Consider the following 25,046-nt stretch of genomic DNA (forward strand, 5'->3'; position numbering starts at 1 on the left):
CTTACTGTGCAGCTGATTTAATGTCTTACCGAAAAATGTCATTGTTTATGCACCTAGTGTGCTGTTATGGTTCCAGGCAAGATATTCTCTCACAGAACGTGCTGAACAAGGAAGCTGTCTCAAGGTTATGTTTTCCTAGATCCCACGCTACCATGCACACACACACACACACACACACACACACACACACACACATCCTGAAGGAGTTGAAGACATGGTATCTGTAGTGCAGATTCATTACCCCCCTTCCCAGTTTCTGATCCCCTTTTTCTTCATGTTGACTAATGCATGCCCTGCCACTTCCTCTCCATAGGGATATGTGAGTCAATAGGACTGACATTGGATCAGGTTTTGCAGTACAACCTTGTTTTTCTCATATGAGGTGAGAAATAAAAATGCACATTATTTTAAGGTTTGTTTTGGTACATGACAGCAACTAAAGCATATTTTTATGTGCTGGCATTTTTAATTGTATTTTCATGAAGGGTTGCTATTTTGCACTTCTTTGGATTTATAATTTCAAAGCATTTCAGTAATTATTTCACTTCCCTAAATTACTTATTCTTAGAAGCACAGATAAAAAGAGGATTGTAGTCTATCCTTTTCTGTTGCATCACAAATGCCCCCTCTCTGTTAGCGCTGCAACATGCCTGCCCTGCAGTATGCGGTTCTGTGAGTAATTGCATTGTGAATTGTGTGTGCGTGTGTGTGTGTATGTGTGTGTGTGTGTGTGTGCGTACGTGTGTGTGCATGCATGTGTCTTTCTGCAGTCCTGGGGAAGATCCGCAGTGCAGTGGGGAGTGCCCAGCTGCTGATGTCCCAGAAGTTCCAGCAGTTCCGGGAGCTGTGTGAGGAGAATCTGGTATGTGTCACCTCATCCTCTGCATGCTTCCCGTGCCCTCCCCCCACAACACTGACATCATCCTGCACAAATCATCCTGACAGGCCAGGCCAGTTCTCGTTTACTATGCATCTAGTGTAGAGTGTGCATCTGCACACCCCTTACTGTCTTTCACATACTTGCTGTGTGAAAACTAGAACCTGGCAAACAGGAATTTTTAGATGCTGATAGCAACATATATATTTCTGTACTGAAGCTTTTTTAGGTGAAGATTTCACTTTAATTTTTTTTCCATTTGCTTGTCCATAGGTATTAGTACCTGTGTGCATAATTGATTCTTTGTGTAACAATAACTACCATTTGAAGGACAAACTACTAAATATTAATGTGCATAAAATGTAATTTGTAAACCATATGCAAATAATTAATGTGTGTGTGTGTGTGTGTGTGTGTGTGTGTGTGTGTGTGTGTGTGTGTGTGTGTGTGTGTGTGTGTGTGTGTGTGTGTGTGTGTGTGTGTGTGTGTGTGTGTGTGTGTGTGTGTGTGTGTGTGTGTGTGTGTGTGTGTGTGTGTGTGTGTGTGTGTGTGTGTGTGTGTGTGTGTGTGTGTGTGTGTGTGTGTGTGTGTGTGTGTGTGTGTGTGTGTGTGTGTGTGTGTGTGTGTGTGTGTGTGTGTTATGTCAGAACCCAAATGCACACCCACGGCCCATATCCCAGGACCTGGCAGGTTTCTGGGACATGCTCCAGCTGTCTATCGAGAACATCAGCCTGAAGTTTGATGAACTCCACCAACTCAAAGCCAACAACTGGAAACCTCTGACCCCACCACAAATTCAGGTGCAGACAAAGCAAATACATAATTCATCTAACCTCAATTTTGTTTGGGAATGCTTTACTAACATGCATGCATCAGCTTTCATTACTGTATAATTAAAGTCCTAAGCTTTGTTGTAGCATGGAGATATGTGTTGCATACTGTCATGTTGCCTGCCTGACGTCATCACTTGTATTTGTGTTTGTTCTGTCTTGTTGTCGACAGTGAGCTGCTTTTGAGAAGCTACCTGCCATGCACCGTTGGGGCCTGTCCGTCTCCAATGGTCACTTTTACCTCACATAATGGCCACCACCGTGCTCTCTTACCCCACACAAATGGCTGCCACCGTGAACCATAACCTCATTCAAAATTGCATGATCTGACATTGTACTGCCAACAGCTACACCGCTCTTTCTAACCCTTAAGCAAGCTGGCTGCACTTGTGTTGCTCCTTACTGTGTTTAGCTGCAGCTTGCCATGATGACTCAGTGGTCTGTCATTAAGACTATTTGTCATTCCTGTCCAGGAGAGAAGGATGCCCCCTCCCGTGCCAAAGAAGCCCTTGAAGGGCCACCACCCTCCCCTGGCTAGGGACCGTTCTCTGGAGAGCTCTGAGCGCCAGCGTCTGGAGGCTCGCAAACGCCTGCTAGCTGCCAAACGTGCCGCATCAGCTCGGCAGAGCTCTGCTACCGAGAGTGCAGACAGTATTGAGATCTATATCCCAGAGGCTCAGACCAGACTATGAGACACGCATATGCATGTACCCACACACATGCTCAATTCACTGTCCCATACACACTATAGCACTGAGTAGTAAGGCTAGGGTGCTAATATAACATAATCCCTTTTTTTGCGGACTTCCCAGATCACTGTGCGGTCAGGCACAATCGAAGAAGAACAAGAAATGTACATTTACAGTATTTATTTATTTATTTATTTAACCCCCCCGCCCTCCCCCCATTTCCTTCTCCCAGCTTTGATGTAGCAGTCCCCCCTCTTCCTGTACCTCCACCCGCCCTTCACTGTCAAACAAGTATCTTATGAATCCCTTTTTTTAAAGTGGCCTAATATTACAAAGTAAGCCAGGTGTGGCACAGCAATGATGCTTCACGTTATTATATTTCAGGTTCAGAATCAGAAGAAAATAAGGAGGGAGCATGCACGTGGAGTGTATGTGTGCATGTATGTATATACATGCAGACACACACAGCAAGTGATGTATTTGATGTGATCTGCTCAGATCTAATTCATCAGAGGGACCAGACCTCACTTATTGATTCAATGTATTATTTATGCTGATTTTAAAATCAGCATAAAAATCAGATAATGTCTCATGATCTGATTAAAAATAAAACATTAGTATAATAAGGCCAAACATTCTAAAAAATAATGGGCGAAAGGTCAGACAAGGGAATTATAGTGTCAGTTAGCGACACAATTCGCCCTCTGTCTTAAAATGGGTCTTTTCAGCAGCAAGAGGCTGACCCCCGTAGGAAAGGTCAAGAGGTCAGACTTTGCTCCTCCAGGTGAGGCAAAGCAGCTATTGAGCCAGGAGCAGATTTTGTGGGTTTGTAAAGAGTTCAATTCACTGAAAGAATCACTGTTTGAAAACGCCACAAACCTAATATATATATATGCGTGTGTGCGTGTGCGTGTGCGCGTGTGCGTGAGCGTGTGCGTGTGCGTGTGTGTGTGTGTGTTCGTGTGTGTGTGTGTGTGTGTGTGTGTGTGTGTGTGTGTGTGTGATGTTTCAGATGTTTATTTAAAAGTGCTTCCTATTTTTATAGGTCTAAAGGGTCCTAGCTGTAATAGAAGATTAAGGTAGCAGTATCAACAAACTGTAAACAAACCACCCATCTTGTCCTGTTTTAAACTGAGCAAAACATGTTTGTATAAAGAACATACAGTATAATAACATGACATGCATGCTGACACAAGGTAACTGATCTTGTCTTTTTTAAACTGGTTTAATCCTTTCTCATGTTGCATTCAAACTCTTCGGTCTTAAAGACGATTCTAAAATACTGATATTTGGTACAATACTGGTAGTTGTACTATATTTATTATGTCATTTTTAGACAAGAGAGGTTTATTGACAGTATTGAGACTAAAGGACTGAAAAGGGACTATTTTCTCATCACTGTGTGTGCACTATCTCTGCCTCCAAATAAAGCAATTATTTGAAGGTCATAAAAAAAAGATCCAATTTGTAATATTTTGTATTCATGTTTAATTTATTGATTAGGAGAACAATGACTGTTTAATGACATTGTGATTATGATTATGCACTGACAACAAGGCCCTTATACTGTGTTTATTTTGATTTCTGTTGATTATTTAGCATAACAGGCACCTTTTTTCTGTTTCAGTGATCAGCCTTATTTTCTAATATGATAGTCGAGCACAACAGCAGTCTCAGGGGAAGAAGTAAGCGTGTATGTGGTTGTGTGTGTGTGTATGTGTGTATGTGTGTGTGTGCGCGTGCATGCATGTGTGTCTGAGTGTATGACTGACTTCATGTGACCCATGGCTTTATATCATAGTGTATATAACCCCAGTCACCGGAACAGGCCATGATCTTAAACAAGGGAATAGTATCCATGCCATCTTTTGATCGATGTTCCCCTCGAACACCTCTGAACTAATTACTTCCATGTAACAAGGTATTTCTGTCTGCTGCTTGAATGTGGAGACAATCCTGAGCCAGACACATAATTGTTTTGATAACAGAATTAGCAGGATTTTGGTGTGTAGTCAAATTTCTGTATTGATCTGACAAAGTTGTGTGCCATTGGATAAGTATAGGTAAGGATATTTTCCTGCTTTTTGTCCCTATTGAACATCTACCTGAAGTTTTCATAGAGACGTTTGTGAAGGAACTCAAGTGATGAAGTAACCGTACAGTATGATTTGTATTTCCTTTAGTTGGTTGATAGGAAGTTTAAAGAGGACGCATAAAAGTAACAATAGTTCAAACTTAATGCCATTTTATTTAGATGAAATTCATTTTAGTATTTTTTACCTTGGAACTTGTATTTGAATTGAATTGTCTGTCAAATGATTGACTTCTTATTTATGTTTATTATATTAACATATCAATATAATACTCCTGGTATAGCAGGGAGTTAGAAACCAGAATGTTGGATTGTGGTTTATTGCTAAACCCAAAAGACACTCCAGCAGTCCTGGTTATTCTGAAGCTTGTGATGTAGTTATATTAAGAGAAACACATTCAAATAAACATTTGTAAATAAATGAATGTTTCCCTATGTAAATGTCAACTAAAAAATTCCCAATCAAATAACATATTAAGCAGATATACATTTTGTAATTCATGTTATTACACTGTTGATGTTATGGCACGTGTATGAGCTCTTAACAGCATTAAAAAAAATTATTATCATTGCCATAATTTTGCTGTGTTCATTTCTTTCCCTGTCTCCACATGTGTTTCCAATTGAAATAGAATTAAACAGATTACAAGGCCAGCATGGTGTGTTTTTAGGGCATTCCCCTTCCGCAGGGGCGGGTCCCTATAATTAGACAGCACTTTTGGCCTTGGCTTAGCCCTGACGCTCCTGCACAGCCAGCTTCTGTACATGTGATTCGTCATTCACACATCAGTCAGGCTGAGGGGAGGTATGCTGACCTCAGTGGCCAGAGTTCAGGAGAGGGGGGTGGGGTTGCAGAAATGGGTCGTCATTTATGAAAAAAAAGCCTGGCCCAGGGTCTGTCCACATTTCTGATGGCCCACCATGCTAGGCTACCACTGCCCACTGTGTGCCTGGGGGTCTGTTTAAACCCTCATTAGTGATTACATCCCCAAGTTTTAAACCACCCTACACCAAAAGAGCAGTCACTTCTGACAGGCAACATCTGACAAAATGCATTCTGAAAATTTGTTGATGACATTTGGTGCAATAGCCCCAGTCACTGACTAGACAATAAATGAGAATCAGTTTAAATGGCTAAGTCAGTGAGTAAACATACAAGGGACTTCACTCTTTTTGTTGCTCTTAATGTAAAAATAAGATAAAAAAGGGATAACAATGCTAAATGAAGGTAGGTAGGTGAAGCATACTACTACTGTAAAGATTCGACAACTAAGTACAAATATACACATTATTAAGTACGTCTTTAAGTATATAGAGAATTTAAACCCCATAGAGAATCTCTGGAAAATCCTCTGTGACAAAGTGATGGCTAAGAAACCCACTCCAGTTAAGACAACATCGATTAAATGTTCTCTTCTGGCACAATGGTTACTATTCTCTAACTTTGCTCACTGCTTTTTCATAAAATAAAGGTTTTTGTTCAAATGCCTTGGTTATTTAACATGCTACTACAGCAGTGGTATAGCCACAGGGGATATTCTATCAAATAAAATAACAGTTTTTCAGAACAAATCCAGTATTTATAATTCTTATTCTTATTTCGATCTCTAGTGTAAAAATGCAGCAGGTGTGCAATGACAGAATATATAGTGTATCTGTGATTCTAGGATTTACTGTATATTGATAGTGATGATATTAACATGTTAAAGAACAAGTATTTAGAGTATGAAATATATCATTTACTGGTTAGTGGATGCTTGGTGTTTTAGGGTTACTGCACAGGGATTTTATTGACATTATGAACTGATGTTGACTGCTCGTCATAGTGACAGCCTGTAGTAAGAAACTGCTCTTGTGTCTGGTAGTTTTGGCTTCTAGTGTTCTGAAGAAAAATAATAATGATTAGTAATTACTGTGATATTGAGTTTTAGATCCAACGCCACATCATAGCTCGCTGATTAGTAAATATGGAGTTATGATTGCTCCTGTTCTAAAATAAACAACCCAGATAAGGTTTTTGTTCCATTCAAATCAGGAAAATGATGGGTGTTGAGCTTCAGAGAATAACATGTAATAAATGAAAGAGTGGCTGTCTCAGCCAATTGACAACAAATCCTATTGAGGCCAATAGAAAAGCTTTAGCGGGACAAGAAGGGAACAGCTGTCCTAGCCTTGAACGAGCCAGCGCACTCAGTTGTAAACTGACTTACATTGACTCTATTGAGATGCAGGCACACATAAAGCCCTGATGGCAAGAAACTGTTGACGTCTGCTGTTTGCTTGTGTTAATTTATGCAGGATTATGCTAATTGGCAGGAGCTGTTGTAAACCTCTCACACACAGGAATGTCTCTGAATGCCCAACGGTAGCCTGTGGAAAGACATGAACGCTAGACTATTTCTGTCCTCCCGCTCTCCCTCATTTTATTAACTGAACATTCAGACTCACTACACTCACATTAAGGAATGAATCCGTAATCTTTGCAATGTTTTACTGATTTACTTTTAAGAATACAGCCTGTATGAATGCACGTGATTTAAGTTAGCCACAGGAGGGAAAGTACCAAATGATCAATTCTGAGATTTAGAAAAACAAAACTTTATTTGAATCCCATGTGACCCCTATTTGCCACAAACATTGCACAGTATGAAAAGAAATCACATCATTGGGCATCATGTCACATTAACTATACACATGGTCCTATTATACATGAAAATGCTTTTTGGTGATTTTCAAAAATGCTGTCTGTCAGGTTGTAAGACAGCAAATGCAGAAAAGACATCTGTAGTGTTTAATTTTCCAGTCCACTGGCCGTCGTTTTCGCTGAGTGATGGGATGAAGGCTCGGACTAAGAACCTGCTACATTGGTCATCTGAAATAACCATTGGTGGGAAAAGAGTAAAAAATACAAAAGCATAGGAGGTTTTTTTCTTTTAAAATAGCTAAAAGTAAATAACAAAATCAAAACTATACTTATACTCATGAAAACACATAACATTTACTACAGTAGTGAATAAGTTTGTCATAGATGCTGAGAGCAAAGTATGTTTAAGACACTGAGATGACCTTCCTCTGCCTTTAGTGTGCAAACAAACGAGGCAGACCAATCATGAACTGATCTCTGAAATGTATAACAGTAAACGTGTGTGGACGCAACCGATCTGTGTGATTGGTCTGTGATTCTAGCTCATTCTCCGTTCTCTAAAATGATATATAGTATAATGGAAAGACATAAGACAGGCAGCATTTCTCTGATAACATTTTTGGTCCCGGTGTGCAAATAAGATACACATGTAGATACATACGCATGTATGTGAAATGAATAAACAACTTACAGCCAAGGCACCTTGATACAGTTTGTTTTTTTCAATAAAAAAAACATCCTCAATTTGATTGGTATACCAAAAATAGAAATGATCAGGCTTTCGTGTGGATTTGTTCTTTGTCGTGTGCAGACAAGTCACTGAACTCAAGAGTTCCATAGACGAGACACAAAGTCAGTCTCTATTCCCTCTTCTTCTCCTTCTTCTGTCACTTTTAGGAGACCAGCTGTTTGGCCTGCAGCTCCATTTCTGCAGCCCGTTTGAGGGCCACGTCCACCAGGAGCTGGAAGCCGCTGAAATCTTGTGTGAGGTCTGGAGGAGTGGGGGGAGGGGTGTTGAAGAGCCCGCTGCGGGGGCTCAGGTTGCCCTCCATGCCTGTGCTGCTGAGAATGGTGGTAGTGGTGGGGAGTTGCTGGCTGCCAGGTCCTTCATCCTGGCACCTGAGCAGTGCCTGGACCTGTGCAGCATGCAACAGCTCAGCTGCCCTGTCACAGTTCATTCCTGGCACAGAGGGATGGGAGGCTGTTGGGCTGGCCTGCATTGCTGTGGTGACAGTGGTGTGACAGATGACAGAAGGGCGGGTTGGTATGAGCCCTGGAGAGGGGGACAAGGAAGTTGGAGAAGGTAGGGAGGGAGACGATGCCTTCCTCAGGACTCCGGGCATAGGGGCTTCGAAGCTAGAGGGGTGAAGAACACGTTTGTCGTAGTTCTCCTCTGTACCGGCTGAGGGACTGTTGTGTTTCGGGGACTGGGAGCTGTCAGAAAAGCTGTCACCTGTTTTGCTCCCCTTTCTGGATATGGTAAACTGGTTAGGGTCTTTGCCATCTTTCCTCAGCATTTCTGGAAGAAGTCGCCGTCTTGCGTTAATGAACCAGTTGCACACCTGGATAAGACAACAACAAAAGCCCATGCTGTGAGAAAGCAGCATCACATGGTTCACTTGTTTTCTGTCATGCAATTTAAAAGAAAGTCTGCTGGTACACTTATCCCCAGGTGCAGAGTGCACCTGGGTCTTTAATAGAGAAATCAAAACGAAAGGCTAAACACCACGCACTACTTCACACCAGAGGCTATATATTTTAAACCATTAGCTGTTTCTGTGCATCCTTTCAGCAGTGCAGAAAGGAAAAACCACATCAACAAGTTAAGTAGAAGAAGTTAAACATTAACTTTCAACAAAAAGTCTAGTTTGGAATTCTTAATCCTGTATTTAAATAGTCTTCAATAAAAAGTAATCTCCTTTGTCATAGCAGTAATCACGGTCATCTCTCTTCTTTTTTCCTCAGTCCTCCAGGCTAGTCGTAACTGGCTCAGTGAGACTTGCAGCTCTAACCATGTAAATGACTCTGCATTGTTCCCAGACAGCTGCGATGGAAAGGGGCTGGAGGGAGGGAAATTCCTGTCCAAGTGCCTCAGCCAAGCCCACAGCACACAGGGAGTGAGTTAACTCACGTTTGTCTGACTTTAATATTGCAACATCAAGCTGGGTTGGATGACCTTCAATTCACTGTTTATGTGTCATGTTTTGTTTGTCATCTACACAGGAAATGATTCAGGCAAGTTGGCTTCCTCCACTTTTGCAGTAGTCTGTTTATACTCTAAGGGTTTACTAGTGTCGAAAGCTTAGGTAATGTATCGGTGTCCATACCTGTAGTGTAGAGAGCTGAGTCTGCTTTGACAGGAGGGCTTTTTCCTGCTCAGAGGGGTAAGCGTTGTAACGGTGCTCGTACAACCAGTCCCTGAGGATCTGGACGGACTCCTTGGGTAGATTTCCCCGCCGCTTCCTCTTCCCGTTGCTCCCAGAGCTGGACGACAGATCCAGGGGGGCGTCCAAGCTATCGTCATCATCAGTCTCGCTCCCTGACAGCATCATCAAACCTGCACAAGCAAAGGAGAAGAGAGAGCTCATGAGAACGGAACAAAAGAATATGTATCCTCTTATGTCAGCCAACCCGGTCGTCAGTCTCCAAGCCGCTCTGCCGCAGCCGTTCACCAAACACAAGCTGTCTGGGAGGCAGCTGATGTGTCAGAAGCAAGCTGTCAAGTTCAGCCATGTGATTCATATAAGGAGCTAGAGAGAGTGTGAGGAGGAAGAGGGAGGAGAGAGGGATGGGGGGGGGGGGGGGTGCGTCACAAAGGCTGGTCTGATGCTGTGTCAGTTATAAAACCTGCCTCAACAAATACAAGCCAGGTCTATTGCACAGACTGGGAGCACACCTTGCATGCTTGGAGAAGTTAAGTTCACTTGGTTGACCACAAGAACAATCCCTGTATAAAAGGAAGGCTTTGTTTTGAAGAAAGGCAGCAGTGTTTTTGCCAAAAAATAACAAAAATACAGAGTTGTTTTCTTATGTAATTTGGCATTTTAGGCACCTCTAATCAAAGGCAATCATGATCAAACAGGATGTGGGCCTTTCAATAACATTGACTGGGGGGGGGGGGGGGGGGGGTATAAACCTGCTTATGAACTGCTAAAACTTTGAATCAGATTTCAGTCAACCATTATTCTGTTTAGTGTAGTTTTGTTAAATATTCATAAACAACTAAGAAATAAGCTTCCAAGTAACACAAGTCATACATATAAAAAAAAGTACATATACATATATATATATATATATTTACACATAGTTACTAGCAGCTTACTATGCGTGCAGCCCAGACGTCATTAAGAAAATGCAGAAATTAGATCCAGAGGCTATTTAATCCACTACCCTGTGCCGTCTGCCGTGAGGCGCACACCAGTGGGAAAGGAGCAAGAAAGTTCCCAAGTCTGAGCGGCCAACAGGATGAGGTAATTACGTAGGCTGGGGAGGGAGAGGGAGAGAGAGAGAGAGGGGAAGGGGGAGGGGAGACCTGTTGCAAATCAGCGTCTCCAGACTAAACAAAAGAATCTAGGGCTGCGTGCCTCTTTGTATGCAATTCAAAAGTTTCTACACGCAAACAGCGAGTTCCCCATAAACTCAACTCCCTCCGAAATATCACAGTTTAACACAGTGGGCAGAAAATACGTTTTAAAGTCGCCAAGACACTGTTATTTTAAGTTTAAAACAACTTGTAAGGGGGTTTCTATTGTGTGCGCTCGCGCTGCACCACGAGGTCCATGAATGTAAGAAGGCAACGGCAACTTCCCACAATGGGGTCAGGATGAACATTAGCCTACATTTGGATTTCGGTACCTTTCCGAAAGGTGCCGACGGTGTTTCCGATCGTGCTAATTAGTCGAAAGATGCCAGATATCGATTTTCAAAGCGCGCGCGTTGTGGAAATGTAACTTTTGTAGCCACAATAGTCGCCAAACTTTGTCTTGTACCGTCACTTTCCTCAAACTTCGACACAAATGTAGCGACCGTCACTTAAACTGCCTCGTATTCAAACTTAAAGCAAGCCTCGTTTGGTCGAGTTTGGACATTTTCCACCAGAGCTCTGAAGTTAGTCGGTTTACAACGTGACGACAAAAACACACATGGCGAAACAAAGCGTGCGTTACTGTGTAAAATCTTGAGTAAAACATATTTACAAACAGATAATGCGCAAACCTAGCTCTGTGGACTTTTGACATCGCGCCAGCACATGGCAGAAAAAGCCCCCTGTCATGTCTGGAAAGGAAACAATAGACTGCGTGGTTTGAATATGAGGGAAATCGCTCTGTTAATCATCCTGCGCGCTGTCTCCGCTTACATAAACTCATTTTGACTTTGTTTTTCTCAAAAGCATCCGACCTACCCTTTTTCGCCTTCATCTCCGTCCAAAAATCCCCACTTTTCCCCTCTTCGAGCGCAGAAGAAAATTGCCTTTGTGTTTTCTTCTTTTCTCCAGATATCCCCAGCGTGTATCCGAAAATCCTTATTCATCCAAACTCGCTTCGTTCCCCCCTTTTTTCCTCAATTTAAAATACTTTCGTTATCTCCTGGCCGTCCTTGTTTGGAGACGCAAAGGGGGGGGTTTACCTGAGATCTCTGCGTCCCTTCGGCTCAAAGCCCCCTTTCTCATTGACTGTGTGTTTGATCCTGAAACTGGGTGACAGCTATCTTTGACAGCTGCGTGACTCAACGCACGGAGATCCTCCCACCGCGCAGGGCAGAGGGAAAAATCTCTGACATCAGCATGGCTTGTTCCACTGACATGAATACAGTCTCGATAAGATATTCCTGCTGCAGACCCCCCAAACAAAGCCAAACAAACACCAACACGTTGCCTGTATTAAATGATGAACCGCAGAAAGGCGTTGGTGTCGGTGGGCAGTCGGGATGACAACAACAACAACAACAACAACAGGCTGCTGTGCTGGAGAGCAATGCGGACCTCGTGGTAACATCCCGCACAAATAAGCTCGATGAAAAATCACAACAGTATTGCTACAGGCTATATAGATATAAATATATTTTTGCAGATTGTAAATTGTGGTTCAGGTGTGTTATTCGGTAATAAGAGCACGACATAGCCTATTGCACATTGGAAATAACCTTTTATATGTTGTATAGCTGCGTGCAAAATGAATTGCTTTCTAAATGGGAAATACCCCCAGTGTATGTGTGAGCTTAAAACCCCCAGCCTATCGTATCACTATATTGTAGGCTAGTATAACAACAGGGGACCCGTAGTATGTAGCCAAATAATAACAATTTATACTGCGTCCCCCCATGTTGTCATTATAGGAGCTCACGCTGTATCCCTGGAGGGACGCGCGTTTCCTGTTTTTGTGTATCTCCTTCAAACTCTGGGACCGTTAACGTATGTAAAAGACTGTTGCTCTAATTTCTCACTACATATGTCTGTGTTAATAGGGGATGTAGATGTTAGAGCCACCCTTGTACCAGCTGGAGGTCGGTGCACCAGTTCAGGTTGCAAAAAGACAACAGTGCCGCGAAGGAAACGATCAATGCGCTCATTTGTATGCGCCGCACAACCCTGCGACAGCTGCTGTAGCCTCGCCTCTTTGCATGCATTTGTTTCAGACAGGCGGTCGTTTTCCTCCACGGGAAGCTAAATGTCGCCTCCCCGCGTGCATTCGTGGATCTTTCACTTGAACGCGACGCCACTTGACACACATAAGGTCCTCGCACTCCCTCTGGTGGAGTGAGACTCAACAAGACATTTGGTTTAAAAAATGTAGATCTACTCTGGGGGGGACTATTTTGTCCACTTTAGAGATATTAGCCCACCTGTTTATCTAAATCAAGTGTATTATTAAGTGTTTTTTCATTGTACGTTTGCTTTACAGCTTCAGTTGTAACTGACTCCACTGAGGTAGGATTTATATCAAGCTCTTACATTCTTACCATACACAAGTGGTGTGATTCTGTTTCAACCGGACAAGCTGAAACAGTTAAAAGTGTAAAAATAGAGACGTGAGCAGGTTAGGCATGCAGCAGCCTGCCTGCAGACTTAAGTCAATACCAACCAGTCCCAAACTTTGTGTCACACCCTCTAAATAACATGTATAATGATGATGATCATAATCATCAACTGGAAAAATGAAAGTGCAAAATCACTTTAGCACTTTAAATAATAGTGGGCCTAATTGTAGTGCTTGCAGAAGTGTTAACTTTTTTTGGGCAGCAAATGATTATTTCGTCATTCATTACTCAAGATTAAAAATAATTGCAATTTAATCATTTCAGTTAAATTCTTCTCGAGGTTGAGCTTTAGTTTGATGTTTTTTATAGAGTGTATAGGCTATAAAAGAGAGTTGTGTGTATTCAGATAATGTTCTTCTTTACCAGCCCTAAAGTAGTTTTAGACTTTTTTGATGCCTTTTCGTTTGTTTGGAGATATATTAAGTCACACCATGATATGAAGGAGAATTGTTTTTTCTTTACACATATTATTGGACTCTGACACATCAAATAGTTTACATTTGTCGCCTGCTCAAACACTGACGCGCTGCTTCTGTCAGATCCCGAAAGTGGAGCTCTGAGTCAAGCTGCATACCTACAGCATGAACGCTACCGGACATTAGGCTATTGTGCTTTCAAAATAAAATGGGCTTTGCCACTTAACTCTATTAGCCTAGCAGTCTTCGTTGCCTTTTCATATAAATCAAGATTTATCACGCTTTACTTGGATTAAGTAACAAATATACGACTTTATTATAATGATATAATAATCATCAGTATACAGTCCACAGAAATATGCAATGGGTTTCTTATTTCATTCACAAGGTTGATATATTAAAAAGTAACCATACGCATTATTATATTAGGCTAATTTACTCTGAATCCATGTGAATCTGTGCACAGATGTATTTAATTGACAGGTGATCTCAGTTTAACTAATTGTGTGACTTCTATATCCAATTGTTTGCAGCAGTGTTGTGTTGTGTTCCCTAGTGAATGCTTATGCAAACATGTATTTTTTTTTATTGTGTCTTGAATTGTATTTTGTTGTTGATTTAGAGTTTGAAGTTAAGTTAGATCAATGAAGATATTCTTCTCTTGATCAGTGCCAATAACGATAATGAAATGGACTTTGATTCAATGTTTTCTTTCTTTTAAGGGAAGCGAAGATACTTTTTATAGGCACTGTAAAGTTTAATGAATTTAATGCAGGGTTTGGAGCCAAAGGGGCAATGTTTTATTGTTTTATTCATTCACAAGTTTCAATTTTACCTTTCCACGGCGCGTTTCCACTACATTGTAGTTCTTAAAAACAAAAAACACATGCAGTGTTCGTCAAAATGGGTTTTATTTAGAAAGCCTTTAAACGTAAAACGTATCGGTTCCATTCCCTCTGCTTGACACTGTTAAAGCAGCCCGTGTCTTGTTACACTTTTAAGTCTAAAATTAGGGAGGCACCCCAACAGCAAATGACGCAAGAAGGCTAAAGTGGACAGTCTACTCGTCTGTGTGTGTCAGTGGTGTCAGGACTCAGCCAGGACCATGGAAACGTCCCCTACAACTTTGCTGTTGTTGATGACATGGAGGGTATTTTTAGATGTTGTTGTCATGTTTCCGTAACAGCCCGGCCACGGCGATCAGTATAAAGGACTCCTTCAAAATGCAGTTGTACAACAGTGCGCTGACACACTACCCGAGGTCGTCTCGCAAAGTTACAATAACTTTATCGACCGGATCTGCGCGTTTGAACGGAACGACATCGAGTTCCTCTGACGCTCGTACCCCAGGGTTTACACAACCAGGCGCTACTTCAGCGACCAACTCGGATCCGGTGAGAGACACTGCTTCTTCCGCAAACATGCCTGCTCTTTCATGCTACGAAGCCTCATCTATGAGGCCAGTTTACTTCACTTCGACTGCAGAGATATTAATCCGCAGACCTGATGGAGTGGAGAGGTCTCTGCCCATCCATATCATGGGGGAGTCCAAGACTAAACCCCCCTCTCCCGACTCTCGTAATAGTGACAGTATCCTCTGTGATGACTGTGACTCTGATGTGATTGTGGACTTGATAGATCATCTAAGAAATGGGACGGAAGGGCTTTTTCCTGATTGCCCAGAACTGCTTGGAAATAACCTTTTCAACAGCAAGGGCATCAATAGACCCAGAATAGAAGAAAACAAGAGACTGGTTGGAAATTCAAGTGAGGCTAATACAGTTACAGTGACTAATGTCCCTCTCAGAAACAATGAATGGGACTTATTACACGAAGAGGAGCTAGTTCCCTCCAAAGCAGATCAGCCTGAAGACCTCATGAAGGACGAATTTAGGGATCTGATGAGCGGCAAAGCTGCTCCAGAAGCAGATGAGAAAAGGGCCTTTGAGCTGAGCGTTCTGCAGGAGTCGTCTCCACAGAAATGCCAAGAGAGAGAGGATACCAACAATAAAGTCACCAGATACCTGGCTGAAGTAGAGAAACAAAACAATTACCTCCAGGAGAGGCTTAAATACAGGTACCACATCATTCCAGATGGCAACTGTCTGTACAGAGCTGTGTGCAAAGCCACGTACGGGGACCAGGCGAGGCACGGAGAGCTGAGGGAGCAGACGGTGCACCACATCGCTGACCACTTGGATGAGTTCAACCCCATCATTGAGGGGGATGCAGGAGAGTTCCTGATCAACGCAGCACAGGATGGTGCCTGGGCGGGGTACCCTGAGCTTCTCGCCATGAGCCAGATGCTGAATGTCAACATCCACCTGACGACAGGGGGGAGCTTGGAGAGCCCCACCGTCTCCACTATGGTGCACTATCTCGGAGAGGAAGACGCTTCCAAACTGGCAATCTGGCTGAGCTGGCTGAGCAATGGTCACTACGACGTCCTTCTGGACAAGTGTCTCCCCAACCCAGAGTACGAGGACTGGTGCAGACACTCCCAGATGCAGAGGAAACGAGACGAGGAACTGGCAAAGTCAATGGCTGCCTCATTATCCAAAATGTACATTGAGCAAAATGGATCTGTGTGAAAAAAGAACACTGTGTTAAGAACTAAATGATGCACACTGACAATGCAGAACCACTGATTCTGCTTGGTTAATACATGCTTGAAAATATTTTTTTATAAGATTTATATTGTGACAGAAAGGAGGTGCTGTGCACATACTTTGTTTTTTTTTATATGCCAATGTTGCCCAAGTAGTGGCAGCGGTTTTCTGAAAGTGTGTGAGCCTGTTGTTTTGATAATTTGGGTTATGTTGACATGGTTGGCCTTCTTTGATGCGGATCGGCTACTGTACATGAAGTGTTTTTGAATATTTATTTGCCTTTTTAATAGCTATCTGACTCCTTCTTTTCTATGATGTGTGTGCTTTGTAGGTCATTACCAATTACAGAGAAACTTGGTTTGCCATTTGTCACTACAGCTACTGTTTAATATCTGTATAGCTACTCTCTTTTGCACAAAAGTCCAGACAAGACAGTTTTATTCATGTCTGCGAGAACAGTTCAAAGGCTCTTTTTCTATTATTCCAGTTCTTTTGAGGCCTTTTGACAAAATGTTTCAAAATAAATTTTTGAAGAAACCCGATTTCCAGTGATTTCATGGTCATTGCTTCATAATCTATCTGTTGCGTGCATTTCCACAGAAATTGCTGTCCAGTATCACAGCGAGAATGTCAGCTACGTCATATTGGGTGCAGAATAGTATGTTCCTGTAATGGAATCCATCTATTTAAATTGGAGCTATGTGGATGAAGTGATATGTGCAGTTCTCATCCTCCACCCCTCGCTTTTGTAAAGTGAAAAGTCATGTTTGGAATTTATGGTGACTCAGGAGCCTGCAGCCTCTCATTAAGATCAGGCTGCAGAACTTAAGTGTATTAAGTGACTGTGGTCTCGGTACCAGAGTTATGATCGGTCCAGAAAATCAGCCCCATAGCTGAATAGTTTCTGTCCAAGCCTGCCTAAAAACCATACTTTCCACTGCTATTTTATTCATGTGTGCAATTTGAATCGGTATCCTGGAAATATGCACAAACGCCATCCAATTCAAGACCGAGTTAATTTTGAGAAATGATAGTTTGACCAAATCGGGTTCGGGCAGAGAATCAGAGCTTTACTCAGTACACAGATCCCAAGGCACTGTCGCTGTGTGTTGAAAGCTGTGCAGTGCAGCAGTGTCGCCATAAAACACTGAAGTGCAACGTCACTGTCATATGTGGCTTTATTTAGTTTGGTTTCCTCCATCCCATATCTTTAAGTTTATATGGTGAATTTGTTAGAAAGCAGTTGAAGTCTTGTCTCTGGCCAACTGGTTAATGTCAGTCCAATATTCTCTTTTAGCTCTGTTTTTGGTCTCCTGAGGGAAATACTCGGCTCACCAGATAACTACCACTGCCTGTTTGCTGTGTGGGGCTGTCTGAGCAGGTGTACATTTACCCCCCCCCCCCCCCCCCCCTGTTGTAATATCTACAATGTTTTGTAGCATTTTCCTTTCACCTTTTTTCTCCAACCTTTCAGAAACTATTTTCATGTAAGCTTCTATATTTTTATCAAAGATGCTGTCCTCCAGTAGAATAATCTTTCCCAGTGGGTATTGTGGATTCATAAATACAACTCAACACATTATGGAAATATGCGAGACAAAAAATTAAACACTATAGGCAAACATTAGAATATGCTCAAGCATGTTATTTTTAATTTGAACCCGATCAGGTATGACCCATTGAGGTTTATGTCTCATTTTCAACAGACCTGAGTAAAACATAAAGCAACAATTTAAAATGTCCAATATCACTCATGATAGTTACAATAAATACAAATGATTAAAACTAATATAATACAACATTAAGCAAACAGCAAAATCCAGCAGGGTTTTGAGCAGCTTTCTGAATGGGCCCATTGGAACCAAAGCATCAAGCTTCAAAGTATCTGTATAGAGATTTTAGTCAGAGAGGAAGTGAATTGGCTCTTTTATGACTTTTGAAATCGCAAACGTCATTTATGAACCAGTTTGTACGGCAGCTGGGCCAAATGGCGCAAAATTCGCCGCTGGCATTTTTGTGCACCTCTGTCTATGTTGGATGCCAGTCCGCTCATAGCTTTACACTTGTCTTCCATTAGGTGGCATTGTAGTCCCCTAGATAGTCTACTTTTGGACAAAGTTACTTCATTATTTCATTAAAGGAATGTGTGTCTTTTCAAACTGATTATAGCGTGAGAATACCGGACATACCGATCAAAAGAGCCCTGGTTATAGAAAAAAATACATTTGAAGTGTTTAAGCTAGATAATGGGGGGCATTGTGGAATACTGGTGTACAGCGTTTGAATTAATTATTTTGGTAGTTGTCCAGGTGATTAAAATCTGCCATCTTTGTGGCAACTCCCCTATATCTTTAACTTGGAAAACTGTGTTCCCATCAGGATCCTACAATAGGCTCGTCTATTCATGACACATCATTATATTCAGCTTGCTAGTTAAACTTTATTATAGCATGCATCTTTTTTCCCTGAAAGCTTTACAGTGATGACGTAACCCTGCAGTCATGTGGACATTAGAGTAAAAAAAAGTTTTGTATCTTCTTTTTTTTTTAATGCATGAGGAGAGATAGCGCCCTTCCCTGTTCCAGTGTGTTCCGCACGGACAATTCGGCTTCAGATCAGAGGGCAGGTGAGAGTGGACCGAGCGGGCTGCTCCACTGCAGCACTGGCACACAGTCAGCGCAGAGGCAGAGGGAAAGTCAATGACAGAGGGGCGTGTGTGTATAGTGCGTCCGTTGAATGATTCCCACGCGCCGAACGCACGGGGACGCGGTCAGTTCGACGCACTTCAGCAGCCGCGTGCTCGGAAGTTACCGGATACTTTTGAAACACACCCGGAGAACAGAGAACCCAGTCGGCACAGTCGCGTGGCTCTGACCTGAGAGGTGCCATCGGACATGTCGGGACACCGGGTGCAGTTCGCGGACCTTCCTCCGAGTGAGCACAAAGGAAGTCCCACATTTCACAGTAAGGAACATTATTGAGTTCTAATCTCTCACTCTGACCTTGATTTCACCAGGAAAAAGGACTCCTTCATGAGAGTCCTTTTTCCTCTCATGAAGTTTTTGGTTTATTTTAGGGATGGAAGAATTTCATAGTAACTTGATAGTTTTGGAGTAATACAGGATATGATCAAAATAATTGGAATATGTGTGTTGCTTTCTCATTTCTTTCATATATTGCTTATGGGCTTAATGTAGCTTTAATGTTGTACACTTCACCTGCCCTTTAGGGAACAGTTGTTTTCCAGATGATTACACTTCTCAGCATGCTCAAATCCTTTGTCATGACCTTTGCCAAGGGAAATCATTTTAAATGTATTTTTTCTTTATTGTGACACTTAACAAAACATTTGTTATTTGCTGTCTCATGTTTTTGAGAGAATACTGTGGTAATTGTCTCGTGCAGAACGTATGTTGCTGGTTATATTGCACATGTGTTAAGTGCTCCATGCGTGACTGGTTTGTGATGACCCCTGCACTCTGCTCCTCCAGCAGTGGTGTGATCCCATGCCCACTTACTACACTCATCTGAAGTGGCAGTTGCCCTTTATGTGCTGCTGCTTCTGCTGCTAACTTTTAATCCTCACTGAGTGTAACACTCCTTATGCTCTGTCTCAGTAGGTGACACTCACCTTCAGATATGATCACTTCACTGCATCGCACAGTCTGAAACTATAACGTATCTGTGGCTATTACATAGGAGCAACACATTCAGGACTTTTGTGATGTCATGTGCAATACAAAAAAGTTAAAAGTGAGCGTTAAAATATGTGATTGCATGTGTGGTGGTGGCCCCAGTCAGTTTTGCCAACCTCTGCTGCTGTGTGCTGCAGTGTATGCACCACAGCATGAGACACACAAGCTGAGCTCATCTCCACGGTGACAGGTTGAGTGACAGGACACGTGAGAAAAGATGCCATGGAAAATCGCCAGTTTGGTGCAAAGCCCTTCAGAGGTGCATTTACAGCACACTCTGACTCCAGCTCCAAGTTTGTGATATATTTGTTTCTATGATGGCAGCCGTTCTAGGAGTTTGGTGTGCTTTTTTTTTATGTGTGTGTTTAGTTACAGTCAGTCACTAACATGCATGTGAGCAGCAGGGTGAAAAGTGCTGATGTTGTATGTGGGTTAAGCTCAGGTTGGTGTGTGTGGTAGGGACAGAATGGCAGCTTAAGTAGCAAACAACACAATCTGACTCAGCCCATCCATCTCTCCTGCTGTCCACATGTAAGCCACAGCGGGGTCAAATTTCAGTCTCTTCTCTTTCTCTCTCTGATGAACACACAAAAAACACACACACCAGCCCTGGTTGAAGCCCCCCCCCCCCTTATTGTCCTCTTACCGATAGGCAACAGATTTTATATATCCATTAACCCATTCAAAATTCTACTTGAGTAAAAGTAATCGCTAATAATGCATAATTTTTTTACAAGTTAATTTGGTATGTCAAATCAAAGTAACTAGTAAATCTATCTATCAAATAAATGTATCCTGTGAAATGTAGTGAAGTAGATAGAGAAGGAAAAAATAGAAAGAAACGGAAATACTAGTAGGAAACTACAAGTATATCAAAAGTACAGTACTTGAGTAAATGCACTTAGTTACATTTCACCACTGCGCAATACAAATTGCATCTGGATAGCAGCAGAAAATTGGCTCCACTATTCATTATCAGACTGCTATACAGTAACAGCTAATGATGTTGCCGTAGCATAAAGGGAACATTACAGCAAACGTGAGTAGTTTGTTGGTAGCCGCTCTGTCGGTGCTAATTTTTGAAGAGAAATGGCTACAGTTGTGTCTTCTTTCTCAAACAATGGGAATACTTTGATATCCTTTTTTTCTGCGTAATTTTATAGTGATACATATTTAACTTGTGGTACTTGTTTCTGCCAATTTAGCCACGGTGGCTGCTCATGCTAAGACACCTTTTCTTTGCTGTTGACAGCAAACACATTAACTGCTGTGTACCAAAGGATGTGTCCCAGGAAAGCCCTAAAGGCTGTCATGAACAGGTTCTATGTCTAATCGTGTGTTACAAAGCAGCAAAAGGAAGAGAATTAGATGAGTTAATTGTGGAATTATTACTTTCACCTAATTTCGGTCTGCATTATAGGCTGTTCTTATTGAATTACAGAGAGCGAGAGAGAGAAAGTGAGTAACATTGTTTCTATAGTAGTTGTTTCGATGGAAATACTAACATGTCTGTGAAAGTGAGCTGGAGGATATGACCAAAATCTTCTATCCCAATATATTTAATTTAATTTCTCAATAAAGATATATATCACAATGTAGCATGTTTTCTGGTAACTCAATAAATAGTCTATATGAAATAACCACATGGTAAAGCCTATTTTTGTATACTTCTGTGTGAAATCAAGATGAAGCAAATGAAAAATATTGAGTATTTTCTCATTTTATGAAGAACTTAAGTGCAAAATACAAATAAAAAAATATTTCACATCAGATTTTCTGAGAAATTTGAGTTTAGATGCCATATGTGTATGGCAATATCTCGATATATGATTTCATCACAATATGATCCCACTGAAAGACAATAAACATCAAATAATCGCCCAGTCCTGAGTGAAAGGTCAACCTTTCTTTTAGAGAGGTGAATGTAGGCGAGGCGTCATTATAGAACAGCTGTCTGTAGAGCTGCACATGAATGCCGATACTGCCTTCTCTTTTCCGTCAGTCTGGTAACAATTCTCATGAAGAGAGGCATGAGCACTTCAACATCTTACTCAATCACTAACTTGATCTTCAGAGCAGCTGAAAGCTCTCCATAGTTTGCTCTCTGCCAAAAAGTTCTGTCAGTCCATGGGTCTTTCTCCATTCATTCATGTCTTTTTGTCCACCAGCCATTTTAATCAGACATGTTGTGATTCCAACTTTTCTGTCTTCCCACAACTCCCTTTCAAGAGCCATCTGTCTCTAGACTGTCACTTTGCTGTGTGATGGAACGTCCCCTTAATATACATGCATTTCTAGGCATGAGATTATATTATTATAACGGTCCCATATTATGCTCATTTTCAGGTTTCTGCCAGAATATATTTACTTGCTTTAATGTTCAAAAAACATGACTTTTCTCATGCTGTCTGTTTAAATAAACCTGTATTCATCTTCTATCTGAAACGCTCCATTTTAGCGCCCGTCTCTTTAAGACCCAGTCCCAAAAAAAAACCCCGTCTGCTGTGACAGGTCAGCATTTCGCATCTCTGTATTGTTACTGCAGGAATGACTGCAATGGTGCTGTAGCGGAACTTTCTGTAGTTGTGACATTACTACCGTACTGAAATCCTAACGGCTCATTTAAAGCCGCAGTTTCTGAACATTTCTCTGTGGATTGAGCGTTTTGATACTTTCACAGTATTTATACCTGTATTTACACCTCAACCTGTTGTATAATAAAAAAAAGACACTAAAATCTCACTTTTTACAATATGGGACCTTTTACAAAATTTATAATTAACACAACATAGGACTATATATGATTACAGTTTAATTACCGAAACAAGTAGTCGATTGATAGTCAAGTAAATATTTTATAATTAATTAATTTAATTTATCATTCATTTAGTGAGTCATTTATCAAGCAAAACTGCCAAACATCACCGTGTTCTGGCTTCTTCTTAAGGAATTTGCTGCATTTCTCTCTTATGCGATACATTTGGCTTATAGACTTTGGATTAGACAAAACAAGCAATTTCTAAGATGTCACTTTGAAAATATCATCTGTGTGAACGCAAACACATATGTATCAAACTCCAAGCATACTGTGCTTTTGAGAAGTGTTGTTGACCAGGAGTGTTGGGTCACACCTGTAAAGTAAACCCCTCTATGCCCTTCTTAGCTCATCACCGCAGTAATTTAGATATTTACACGCATGTTATTGTCTGACAACATTTCCACTACACACCAACAACAAGCAGATAATACAAGTTGTTTGTACAACGCTAATGTGCTTTGCTTTAGCTTACTTGTGTGAAAAGTTACAGATTGCAGCTCTCAGTTAACACAGCTGGGTGGTACCTTGGGTGCATTCAAAATGAAAGGTATTTGCATATTCAAATGCTATACCTTGCCCGATCATACTTTAACGAGCAGCTATAAAATATCACATAATTTTTTAAGAATTTATCTTGCAACATCATAAAGTGCTATACAAAAAAAAAAAGAGTCAAAACAAACCATTAAAGCTACAATCTATCATAATAAAAGAGAGGTCTTGCAGTGCTGCCGGCTTCATTAGTCCAGTAACACTTTGGATGAGTTTCCACTTTGCACTTGTTAAGACTACATTGCTGTAATCACTTATCAGTGTCTCTTTGTCTGGATGTCCAAGAGAAACAGAAAACATGGCTGCATGCTATCATAGTCACAGTCACTCTATGTGAATTCCTTGAAATGGCAAATGCTTTGTTGGAATGATAATCGCAGAATGTTCTTCTTTGCTAGCAGCAGATGTTGTCTTTAACAGTGTCAGCCTTTAGAAACCCGGAGGCAGAGGCTGTCTTCTCAGCTTATAATTCTCTGCGAAATCAAATCCAAATAGTCATGAAGGTGAGGATAAACCATGGCCTTAATTTGGTAAGACGTACTTTCTATACATAGTTCACTCAGTGCTATTAATGTAATCTTTTTAGTGGGCTGCTGTCCACTCGAATAAGGTGTGAAATGTCATGGTTCATCGGCTGTCGGTCCCATTGAAGATGCTGATCACATTGGGTGGGCACTTGAGCTGATCCTTCTGGAAATAGCCAGGCCCCTGAGACACTAAACAGCTGTTTTCACATTGAATTAAAAGCATGTCCCCTAAGGGCTCTTAAGTTCCTTTAGAGTGTAAGATTTAAGGGTGCGCTGTGGCCTTCTGTGCCTGAGAGTAAAGCTGTTGTGTTTTAGCTTTAACTGGGGATGTCACTCTCTGATAAAAGGCAGTAACCTTGGGTTGATATCCACTTTAGTTTTTGTTGCTCAAATACTGAGCATACTTTCAGGCCTGAGACTTTAGTGAATCACACAGTCTGTCTGCAGAGGTGTAGTAGATATTTTTAGTATTATAAGCTTACCAATATTTAATTCATCTTTTATTCATTGACGCTTTTGTTCTTTACTGTAGTTTCTTTGAATTTATTATGACTATTAGGCTGAAAAGGTAATTTATGATAGTGAAAATCAAAAGGGTACAGACATTTCAGAAGAGCCTGATATACTGTAGGGCCATCTTTTAAAATATATTAGTGTGTGTTTAATCTCCGGCACCCTCACATTTCATCCATTTTCTGCTGACCTTTTCATATCTTTGCAGGCACTTTATTCACTATATCCAGCTTTAAATGTTACATACTGACGAGTGAAAGAGCTTGGTTTCTTTTTGGCCTATTCTTGGGGGGAAAAAAACACTATTGACTTTGAACATTTTGTTCCGTCATCAAGCGTTTTTGAGAAAAGAGAGTTAATGTAAAGGTCATTCTTGAGAAAGGAAGTCAAAAGGGGAAAAGACAAGAAAAAAAAGAAATGAAACACCACAGAGATTTACAATAAGAGTGTAATATAGTGCACAGTAGATGATATCTTGTGGCTAGAATTACTCCTGGTTGAGTCATCATCTGTGTCTCGCTGAATGGCTGTGCATCATGAAACTTTGCGTAATGAATTATCCACCCTCCTGACTTCTCTTGTCTCTTCAGCAGCGGGGTGCCTCCGCTATATGGAGAGGAACCAGATGTTTTCCTTTTTTTTTAATTAATTTTTTTTTCTAATTGATTCCCCACTCCATGAGTTCCTTCCTGAAGAGGATGTGATGTATGGTTTTCTCAAAAAACTGCAGAAGAACTAAAGTAACTTC

The 25,046-nt window shown here is 41.3% G+C and overlaps 4 protein-coding genes across 6 annotated transcripts in view; 3 read left to right on the forward strand and 1 right to left on the reverse strand.

The window, feature by feature from the left end:
• dlgap1b (discs, large homolog-associated protein 1b) overlaps positions 1 to 2,598 on the forward strand; it is a gene marked incomplete at its 5' end in the record, with an annotated part of 40,878 nt that extends 38,280 nt beyond the window's left edge. For both annotated transcript variants that reach the window (XM_083936143.1, XM_083936144.1), the window contains 3 exons: positions 771 to 862; positions 1,525 to 1,677; positions 2,181 to 2,598. In XM_083936143.1, coding sequence (XP_083792269.1) covers positions 771 to 862; positions 1,525 to 1,677; positions 2,181 to 2,399 — 464 coding nt within the window. In that variant the 3' untranslated portion in view covers positions 2,400 to 2,598. The remainder of the gene's footprint in view (positions 1 to 770; positions 863 to 1,524; positions 1,678 to 2,180) is intronic.
• A 4,512-nt stretch (positions 2,599 to 7,110) lies between these two features.
• On the reverse strand, positions 7,111 to 11,799 carry tgif1 (TGFB-induced factor homeobox 1). Of its 2 annotated transcripts, none has more exons than XM_083936602.1 (3): positions 11,535 to 11,799; positions 9,460 to 9,689; positions 7,111 to 8,694 (listed from the first exon to the last, which is right to left on the reverse strand). In XM_083936602.1, the coding sequence occupies exons 1-3, from the start codon at positions 11,548 to 11,550 to the stop codon at positions 8,026 to 8,028; spliced, it is 915 nt and encodes a 304-aa protein (XP_083792728.1). In that variant the 5' UTR covers positions 11,551 to 11,799; the 3' UTR covers positions 7,111 to 8,025. The 2 variants fall into 2 exon arrangements, with proteins under 2 accessions (XP_083792728.1, XP_083792729.1); XM_083936603.1 differs by lacking the exon at positions 11,535 to 11,799 and adding an exon at positions 10,455 to 10,533.
• Positions 11,800 to 14,640: 2,841 nt separating this feature from the next.
• otud1 (OTU deubiquitinase 1) lies at positions 14,641 to 16,735 on the forward strand. Its single transcript, XM_083936481.1, has one exon. The coding sequence runs from the start codon at positions 14,745 to 14,747 to the stop codon at positions 16,173 to 16,175; it is 1,431 nt and encodes a 476-aa protein (XP_083792607.1). The 5' UTR covers positions 14,641 to 14,744; the 3' UTR covers positions 16,176 to 16,735.
• A 2,311-nt stretch (positions 16,736 to 19,046) lies between these two features.
• The window catches only part of kiaa1217 (KIAA1217 ortholog), a 114,277-nt gene continuing 108,277 nt past the window's right edge, over positions 19,047 to 25,046 (forward strand). The window contains exon 1 of the mRNA XM_083936122.1: positions 19,047 to 19,157. Within this exon, the coding sequence (XP_083792248.1) occupies positions 19,088 to 19,157 (70 nt within the window). The 5' untranslated portion in view covers positions 19,047 to 19,087. The remainder of the gene's footprint in view (positions 19,158 to 25,046) is intronic.

The sequence above is a fragment of the Echiichthys vipera genome (genome assembly GCF_963691815.1).
Source record: "Echiichthys vipera genome assembly, chromosome: 21".
Lineage (NCBI taxonomy): Eukaryota > Metazoa > Chordata > Actinopteri > Perciformes > Trachinidae > Echiichthys > Echiichthys vipera.

Bases quoted from the DNA above. Each gene is read 5' to 3' on its own strand.
- tgif1 (XM_083936602.1), bottom strand. The intron at 8,695-9,459 runs GTATGGACACCG...TGTCTTATCCAG, and splicing joins CTCAGCTCTCTACACTACAG to GTGTGCAACTGGTTCATTAA.
- otud1 (XM_083936481.1), top strand. From the start codon at position 14,745: ATGTTGTTGTCATGTTTCCGTAACAGCCCGGCCACGGCGATCAGTATA.